At 45.0% G+C, this 10,349-nt stretch overlaps 1 protein-coding gene across 1 annotated transcript; it reads left to right on the top strand.

The window, feature by feature from the left end:
• Window positions 1-466: 466 nt before the first annotated feature.
• LOC110119434 lies at window positions 467-905 on the top strand. The gene has a single exon (XM_020863870.2). The coding sequence runs from the start codon at window positions 530-532 to the stop codon at window positions 788-790; it is 261 nt and encodes an 86-aa protein (XP_020719529.1). The 5' UTR covers window positions 467-529; the 3' UTR covers window positions 791-905.
• Window positions 906-10,349: the final 9,444 nt, after the last annotated feature.

A 10,349-nucleotide genomic window follows, 5' to 3' on the forward strand; every position in this document is an offset into this window, starting at 1 on the left:
CTTAATTATCGTCCTTGCGGCTGGTAACCACATCCTCGACGACATTTCTTTCGTCCCCTTGCTTCCAAGGATATCTTTTTCGCATGACATCTCCCTCCGTCGCGTGTCACCGCATGTTTTGGATGATGGTCGAGTTGTTGAAATTGCGTGTGCGACTGCACGACAGGAACCACGTCTCAATTACGAGAGTAATATGCGAGCAATAAGAACGATATTGCTCTGTTAAGGGAGGGTAAATTCGCGTGATTCGTATTTGGCGATATCTACCTTCGGCTCTTCTTTAGAAGCCCATCATTGTCCTTGCGAGACAAATGGTATTCTCGAGAGTCGCTAAGATTATGCCATGAGAAGGAACAGTGTTTTGTAAATTATACAGCATTGCAATCATTATATATTTTATAAGTCTCATAAAAATTCTATTATTATTATATCTTTACAATTAAGTAAAAAGATAAAAGGCGAATGACTGAGAAATGGAACTGAAACGAACCCGTTCCTGCAGGTGTCCGAGAACTAGAACGCTTACGAGATGAACGGGTTCGTGGAGGGTGCCACGTTCGAGAGTATCGTGCATTACGTGTTGAAGAATATGAAGATTACCCAAGCGCGAGCTGGCTACCTAGTAATGGAGGTTCTGAAGGCAGGAGTTTCTCTAGGACGCATCAAGAAAACTCCTCGCGGCACCTATATCTTGGCAACGGACAAACCTGGCTCTATCACGCACAACATCAAAGAACCACATTTCAGTGACGATAGCGATTATGACGTTTCGTCCGAAGACAGTTCGTGATCAAGCACACATACATATATATGTATCTTTAATCACGACATCCCGAATGAAAAATCATGTCCAGCATTCCATTCTACTAATAAAACGTTAATCGTCGGGCGCAAACTAACCTAACTAGAAGCGTATAATTATTTATCTGCTAATTGAATAATTATTTCGACCTGTCGGTTGTTCCTCATACTCAGACTGTCATTACGATACTAATTGCATCGGATCTTGCGATGCTTCTTTTTCCTCCGTGACCCTCTTCAATGCTGAAGTGTATGATTGGTACCAAGTATATTCTATCTATCGTCGGAAAGGGTGAAAGGGATGTTGTAATGTCTTCCAACAACAGCAAAGAAATCGTAATATATATATATATATAATCGCAAGAATTATTTCGCCAGGGCTGTTTCTTGGGATGGTCAGTTTTCAAACCGGAAATACGACTATCGTTCCGGTAATTGGTTCCTTTTAACTGCGAGCCTAAAAGTTATGAATTTATGCCTCGCCACGTAAGATATAATTGGATGTTCAATTAATATCTTGATAAAAAACTTGCTACACCGCAAAACGCGGTTCTACATCTTCGTCTTCCTTCATCCTCTCCCCTATTCTTCTTCTTCCTGTTTAATTTCTTTTGTCTCTTTTCTTCCTTTTCGGAGCAGTTCTGCTCCGGGGCTGATCTCGCAGTTCACCGCGTGCTCCGTCAGCGGGGGTCCTAAGCTACCGAAAGTCATTTCAGGAGTAGAGAAAACAAGAAGATCGCGAGATCAGTCTCGACCATTGGCTGTATAATTGATTTTCCGCCGAACGAGCGTCCCACGGAGGCGGCCGTTTCATCGAACCGGCCGAGTATTCGAAGGATCGCATGACCGAACGCTGCTAGACTAGCCACCGTTCCTGGGAATCTTCGACCGACCGTTCGAGGTTGGAGGCGCACAGGAGCGAGAAGGGGAGTTGGAAGAGTTAAGTAGAGCATGTGGGCTGAGGTATTGTTACCTTAGACGCGGAGTCTCGTCCTAGATATCCTTTCCCCGTATGGGACGCTACTTCGGTAACAGTGGGTCATTCTATCTACGATAATCTAAAAATATCGTCACGAGACCCTACTCTGGCGAGTATAAGAATTATATAGTTGACAAGGAGGAGCGTCGTTGTCGGCACTTTGCAACAATGTGGAAGACGTCCACGTTCCACTGTTGTTTGATTTGTGTCCCTTTGTTGAATAAGCATTTTTCCATGCATCGTGCTCCCGCACCGGAACGATGTAGCTCGTCCCTCCCGGTACGTATGTTAAGGACCTTTTAAGACGTCTCTCGAGTTTATCCCGCTGCGCTACCGGTACCAGTTTCCGTTCTCCGTGCCTCGGTACACATAGGCGAACCACGCTATTGCCTCCGCTTCCAGACGAATCCTCTCTCCTCTTCCTTTTTCCTCGCCTAGCTCGTGAGACTCGTTCCTCCTTTTCTTTCCTTCTCTTCGCCCTATCCCTTTCGTCTTCCATCTCTCTTCAACCCGATCTACGCTCTTCTTTTTCGAGGTGCTGCAGGTGTCGTGCATTGTCCGCCGTCGCGGCCTCTAAATCTCGTCCCTGACGTTGTGCGGCGTAGCTGCGTCGTGGCCAGCTCTCTCAAGATACATACGACTGTCGGGAAGTTACACGTTCCACGGACACTCGTTCTCTTATTGCGAAACGGCCCGGCTGATAACCATCTTTTCGAGAATTTCGGCCCCTTTCATAAGTTTCATCGCCGCGCCAGTATACGCCGGACAACGACGCGGTGAGAACAACCGCTTAGATCGCTGGCGACAAGTTGTGTAGTCGAGGTAGATTGAGAAATGTGGAAGAATTCATAGGATATAACGATATGGTATGAAGAGAGAGCGGCGAAGAAATAATAATTTTGATGGCAATGAATTGTTTCCGAATATAGCGTATCGTCAATGGAATGTCTGCTTTCCAATTTACGAAGTTAATCGATGCGATACAAATAATACTTAAAATCATACAAAAACAGAAAATCCGGTGATCCTACTACGTGCACTTTTAATATATCACGTTTAATATTCTCTATGTGAACAAAAATTCTTAATCCTTATATCGATTTCTACTTTATATTTTACGAAGAAAATAGAAACGCACGCGGAAAGTAAGGAGGTCACCGGCAAATGCAGTGTTTACGCGATATGGAGAATTCCATGGGACCAATTACTAGACGCGAGAAGAGTCGTACGGAAGATTTATTCCGGCCATTACAAGGAACGGTCGCCTGCGGTGGAACGGGAAAACACGAAAACTATTCGAGGCTCACGGAGCGGTCGAAACGCGCCCCGCCTCCGTTAACACGCGCTGCCTACACGTATTTATGCGTTGGCTGGCCGCGCAGCGTCGTCGTCGAAACCAAATGCGTGCTTAACAACCTCAGGAAACAGAAACGCGGTTGCGTCCCGTGAAAGCGAGCCGTTTCTGTTGCGGGCCGCCGCCTATCGCGCACGGAAAATGTTCGGCCGCGATCCTATACGGTGTCCTCGCGGCCAGACGGAAGACTTATGCGTCTGCCTTCGCCGCGTACCAAGCTCCGTACGAGGCGGCAGAAACAGGAAGAGCCAGAGGGACACAGAGGATGGTGCACGGGGTGTATCGGCCGCGTACAAATTTATGCCGGTGCCACGCTAATGTCCGCCCGACCGCATACGTTCTCCTTTGGCTCGACTGGCGCGCGCGAGTCAACGTGTACGAGCTTCGATGCGTTGCGAAACGAATCGAGTTTTTGGCCAACAGTGAACCAAGTTCTGAATTTTTTTAGGAGAGAGTGAGAGAGAAAGAAAGAGGGACCGTGTGAAAGTAGAGAAATTCTTTCAGTGGAATTAGGAGGGATATCCCTACTATGTATTTTGTTCTCGTATTTTCGTTTTATCGAGTAAAAGTCTATAATATTTATGTCTGTGTAGGAACTTTTTGGAAAATTTACGTTTATAATATTTCGTTTACCTTATCATAACGAACGAGAGTGAATAAAAAATTCTTGTAGAAACACGTTCACGATCTCGTTAAAGGTGTACGGCACCTGGATTTCAGAAGGCCACAATTTAGAGCGATAATGGACACCATATTCGCGCGGCGCAATCGCGAACTTGCCTCTCTGTAGCAGCGCCCCGTATCTCCATATATTTACATGGACCGGGCTCGATGTGGCGTTTAAAATATTCTGAGCAATAAAAAGACACGCGGGTCGAGCAAAGGCTACTTGCAACATGCATAATTTGCACCCCGGTGCGCCATATACGTAAGTAGGTTGCCAACCGAGCCCATGCACTGAAAGCGCATCGCCGCGCAACAGAGATGTAGATAAATAAAGTGTGAAGCACCGTAAGCGTGCTGCGCGAGCTAAAAGCCTCCACGTTGTCTTTTCCTTTGGTTTGTGGATTCGACTTTTAGAGGCGAGTTTCTTCTTTGGTTCTTCTGCGGGTTCTTCCTTTCGATTCTTCCTCCGGTACCTCCCTCGGTTCTAGAGGCTAATTGGACCGGCCAGCCACCGCCACGGCGGACCAGCTGCCTCTGTCACAAGGCGGTCCGTGTTTCATTCAAATCGATTCCGAGTAAAATCCCGGTCCGATCGATTCAGGATCGTATATTACGCGTGGCGAGGCGCGCGACCTTGATCGACGGAAATTACGGGACTCGCGATTTGTCTTCCCAACACCGGCCTGCGCGCGAATGCCCATCAGCGGAGTTCCCAAAGGAGTTCCAGCTAGCGGGGCTACGTTCCTGTAGGCTACACATATCCTACGCGTATAGTAGGGGCGAACGATCGGATTCAAGGCGAGAGAGCCACGGGAAGCGGGCGTTGCTTTTGCAATCTCATCCAAATAGAGTGTGGATTTCTATGTATCGAGATAATCGATCTTAATGGACCGGACTGGGCCGCTAATGAACGCTGTAACCGGCCCAGGGAGAGAGGAAGAGAACTGGACAAGCGTGTCGAAAGGTGCAGTCTGTCCTCGCGAGTGTGAAATAATCGCTGCCGTAGATCGTCGAATCGTGTTAAAGAAGGACTAACAGTCCTCTCGCGTAGGAAAGAACGCGAGAAGAGGAAGAAACTGAGGAACTCGGGTAAGAATGTCATAATGCGTTTCCGCGGGACTCTGTAAACCGGATTCGAATCGGCCGATAGTCGGGTTTCACGAGGATCCTATTAAAACCTCGGCGAAAGGTTTGCAGTGTGCTTCTTCTAGGGCCACCTCGCAATTACATTTTATGTCTTGCAATCAGTAAAACTCTAAGTACGCCAAGACGCGTAGTTTGCTGGTGTAATTTCACCTTCGATTCCTTGCGTCCGCTGCCCCTACGACCCTCTGCCTCCGTGCTCGCGCAAGGAACACAGCGCGTCGTTGTAATTTCGCGGGAGGCGGGATAGAGAGAGAGAGAGAGAGAGAGAGAGAGAGAAGCAGACAGAAAGAAGAGCCACGGGCATACAGGAAGGTGTAAGCAGCGCGGTAATCAGCACGTACCTCATCTTCGACGATAACGCGAAATTCCACGCGTATGCGTTCTTCGGAACCTTTTTCCGCCAGTTGCGAGTATCTTTTTAACTCTCCTCAATGTTTGCAGACGCCATCTGAGCTTCTGAGACCGTATAACGGGTGTAAATTAGTACGGGGTACTGGAGAAATCATTTGGTCGATTTGTGTGCCAGGTGGAGCTTGCTTCTTACTTGGTGTAGGATTGTCAATGATTTGACGCACGAGGTTTTTATCTGCAAAGAGACAATAAGGTGGGTTCTTAAGTAAACCTTCATTCCTTTTATCGCATATGTACTTTATCGTTTACGTGCAAGGTATCCATCGCTCGTAAAATGGAGAATTCTATGCAGAAGATGCAAATGATCGTCACGCCGCGCCGCGTCGACCACGTTTCGCAAACGAAGCTATATATTCCACGTAGCAAAGTAATGCCGTCGATTTCGTGTTTCCCACAGATAATCGCAATTGGCCGTGAGAAGCCGCGCGATATGAAGCATAACTCGTATAAAAAAATCCGCACATACCCTGTAATAAAAAATATAGACGTACATTTGTTTATTGCAATGTTTCCGCTTTGAATTTCATACAACTTTTATCCCTTTTGTTTCCGCTTCCATTCGCCGATATCCATGTAGATCACCGGTGATAAAATCGGAACCTTTGACCCTTTGTATGCAGGGGACTATCAGGCGGTTAGTTTCCGACGAACGAATTAATTTCACGTTGATAAAGCCGCGTTTCGCGTTAATCGAGACAGATAAGGGAACTAGCCCAACCCCGGTAAGAGGCGGAATTAATTAGGCTTCCTGGTAACGGATTGGCGGACGTTCGAGTCGGAGGGAGACCGGTACCGTTTCGATCGTATCTGCGCTCAACTGTCGCGGCTGCCGGTTCACCGAGAACGAGTTTAAATTACTCGGGGAAAAGGTGCCGTTGCACCGCCCGCCATGAACGTCTTAATTACGCGACCACGTTTCCGCGGTGATTATCGTCGACTGTTTAAATATTCAGGATTCGTGATGCGCTACGAGCCTCGTTTCATTGGCATAGGAGCAACCTCCCGATCTTTCGCATGATCTCTGGTTATTCCAGTTGCAGTAATTTATGGTTTGTCATCCTCGGTTGCCTGATATTAACCTTTGCTTGGTTTTAGACCATTGCATTTGCGAATACTTTTGCGACGCGATCGATCAGCAATTTTAGCACACTTTTGCTTTGGTGCAGTATTTTGGAACTAAGGGTTTTGTTTTACAGAGGAAAGGATTATACATGTTTGTCAATTTATTTGTATAGCATACTTCTCCTTTATCCTAAGTTTTATTAATATCATTTTACTTATGTAATTCTTTCTCGCATAAAAACGTGTCGACTTCTTACGTCCTGCGTGGAAATCCCCTGTGTGGAAATATCTTGATACGTAGTATAAATCAGAACAACTTACCGGCTGCCCTCGTGCAACATTCCCATACTCGTTTCGCTGCGTAGAAATGATAGATGGACGCACGATAAGGTATTTATCCCGTGTCCATGCAGATTACCGTTTCATCGTCGATTCTGGAGGGACTAATTTCACGGGGTGTCCGTTGCGTGCACGTAAAAGCGTGCTACGTTGGATTCCTATCAGGGCGGCGTAGACGACGTTGCGTGCGATTGGTATCACCGCGTCTTTCTGTAACACCGAAAGCCGGTCATTACGCGTTCGCCATTTATCCGCGCGAATATGTTACGTTGTGTTATAGAAATCGTTCCGCGTGCGAGGCTATGGGAAGTCGACGCTGCTATTACGCGCGTTCGCTGCATCCTGTTGGTCGTTGCGTCTCCGGAACACGAGGAAATCGTTGAAAACTTGGTAACACTTGCACACTTTCTAGACTCATAACACGGGTAGTTTGTCTGAAAATAGAATACGCTTTATAGGTATGGTTATTATAATAAAACCTTAATGTATTGCTCGAGACTTTAATGATTATATTGTACAGAAATAGGATAGCGAGGAAGATGAAGGATATTCCTAGTTGTTGTTGGCTATTTTCTTAAAAAGTTGATCGAAAGATAAGTGTTTCTTATCGATTATGTAAATTAATTCTTCAAAAATAAAAGCTCACGTGCGATCTTTTTCAGATTCGATAGCTTCCTTATAAACATCGTTTTCTTAAGAACATATTTCCTTTGATCTAATTATTTTGTTTGCATAATTATTGCACTGAAATCTATATACAGTGTTAACTAATACCTCGTGAAAATACTAACCATAGTAACTTCAGCTAAACTTGATCAGCTGACGTCAATCAAATTACTCTAATTATGATATATAAATTCGTGTCATTATTCCCTACAGTATCGTATAATCTCTATACCATATTTCCAAACGAAAACATAATCTTCATATTTCTCTGGCTACATTCATACTGGAAAAGAAGCTCGGTATCAGTCAGTATGAAGTAGGAAGAAAGATTCCTGGACGACCCTTCTACCTTAGCACCAGAAGAATCTTTATCGAGAATCCTCTGGAGAATAAAAGTGAACATACCGTGTTCGTCGCTGTCGATAGCATTGCGAATGTTTGAAGGCTAGCGAGCGAACGAAACGCAAGAACGCTGCTTTCTATTCAATTGGTTCAACGGAAGCGATGCGAAGAAGCGCGGAGACGCGCGTTGATTTCCGAAGCGGTTAGAAACCCTTGTAAGAGCTCGATCGACGCGGATCGTTCGCGATTTCTTGCGTTGCGCTGGTACGCGCGCAATATTGACTCGCGATGGCGTTCCGTCGAAAGCGCGTGTATACGTGTACGCGCGAGCATCAAGCGCAGCGAGGCGGCATTGTACGCGGGCCCATTTATCTGCGGGAATAAAATGCAGATAGGATCTGCGTCCACGCGAGGTTCTGCCAGTATTTGTCATGGAGATGCGACCCACCGATACCGCCTCGCCCGTCCGTGGAATTACCCGAGCCACGCTCGGATTCTTCAGCGTACGCCGGTAATTTACCGAGCACTCGACGCAGCATCACGCCGCTAGTCCTTCCTCCTCTTCCTTCCTGTGTTTCGTATCCCATTTTCTCGTTCGGTGACCCTTTTCCTTGATAATTACATCTACCGAATTTGATCGGTACTTTGGTTGAGATTGTCTTTGTTATTATGGTTTAATGAACCGTAAGATTTTTATTATTCTGGTAAATAAAGTAATAAAAAAATCCGATAGTGTGTCATTTTGACGCGGATTGTAGTTAAAGTCTATCCATCTTCTGCTTTTTCAGTTACACATAGTAGCACCTGTAATTGAAAGCTCGCTTCCAATTCTCGGAAAGTCTTCATCGTAGATTGCGATCCTGCTGAATCAGAGTTGCGTTGAAACGATACAATTTTTGTACATTGAGAAATTCCCCGAACACCAAAATGAAGAGCAGGTGAAGATGTGCCTGGGACTGTAGTTTTTTGCTGACAGCAAAATTGGCAGGTGGTTCGAGCTTTACCAGGATCGCTACTTTTGAGATCGACACAAACACTTTGAAACAATGAGGTTCTTTGTTCGACGCGGATTGCTGTTAATATTAATACCAGTACCTATTATCGTACATTCTATGAATGTTATAGAAGGCTGTTGCTGTTATAATGTAGCGTTTCGCGTGGTCGTGTCCATAGTCAGTCGTTGTTCAATTCTATTGTATGCGAGAATATTGAAAGCAATTAATTGTTGAGCAAGTGTACAGCTGATGGATATTGTGTATCGCGTTGCGTAGGCCGTGGTAACCTACATGGCCAACATCAAGTTATCTTGCATGACTAGTGAATACGCGTGCTGAAATGTTGCAAGTTGTTAGCTGACATTAGGCTCTTAATTCTATTCGCTTTGAAGTCGAGAACAGAATCTATTTAACGTGACGTGACAAAAAAATTCGATAATTCTACTCGTCCAAGTTCCTATTCTTTTCACATTATGCAACGTTTTTCTTGTATGTATCATACTATTCCTCTTGATAATTAAATATCTGGAAAGAAAATTTATGCAACGTATGGAATTTGCCAACAGTCGAAGGATTATTAAACGAGCCGAAAAAAGACGACGCACATTCGCATCTGTGTGACCAAGTCCTCTTATGGCATTCGATGAAACAGTCGAGCTCGATGAGCGCCTGTGTCGCGTAATCTCCAAAGATAGCCAGGAGGATCTTAATCGCCGAAACAAACAAGGACTGCTTAAAGCGCTTTGCATGGAAATGTACAGGTTGGGCATTAGGGGGCTGAACATCTTCAGCCACCGAAAGAGATTCCCGTCGGATTTAAGGAATAGCGCGACGAAGTGACCGTGGAAAGCGGATAAGTGATGATTCATGGAACAATCTTGGACTCAGACCAAAGAGATGCCACCTTAAGATCTTCGTAAATACCAGCCTAACGCGTCCTGACTTCGACGTTTGTGACTTAATTACGCTAAGAGTCACGAAACTATAGCTTCGTTTTCGAAGCTGGATTTTTATCTCTGGATTTTTCTTGGATTTTCATTATCACTATTTCAAAAAGTCAAACAATAACGTTACAGTAAATACGATTTATAGAAGAATTATAACAATTCTAAGAGAAAAAAATGTATAAACGTAATATTTACGTTTCAATTATTATATTGCAACTACACAGGCATGGTGCCTTCAATGGAAATCGTGTCTAAAAAGAGAAAGAAGAAAAGTTTTGAAAGCGTCGAAACGTTCCGAGGAAGCTATTAACGAAGGAGAAAGCTGAAGAAATCCCGTAACGAAAGGCAAACAGTAGCGGGCGAGTCGGTTGGAGAGTCGAATCCAGTAAAAGTCGGCGTTTTTGTCGCGTGAGTAAATTAGAGAGATAGTGCGAATGAGAGGAACAGAGGACGTACGTGTGAATGGATCGAGTATACCGGAGATACCGCTTTATAATGCTTCTTTGCGTATCGGTAAAGATGGCCACACAAACTATTTTATCGTATAAATTGAAACGCAAACGGTTCGAGAAGCGTACCATCCAGAACAAAACGAGGAGAGAAACGAACCTTGTAAGAGAAAGAAGCAAGCTTCAGAATAG

Source organism: Bombus terrestris, chromosome 7, assembly GCF_910591885.1.
Source record: "Bombus terrestris chromosome 7, iyBomTerr1.2, whole genome shotgun sequence".
Taxonomy (NCBI): Eukaryota; Metazoa; Arthropoda; class Insecta; order Hymenoptera; family Apidae; genus Bombus; species Bombus terrestris.

What these genes read in the sequence shown, in the direction of transcription:
- LOC110119434 (XM_020863870.2), top strand. Translation starts at nt 530, where the DNA reads ATGAACGGGTTCGTGGAGGGTGCCACGTTCGAGAGTATCGTGCATTAC.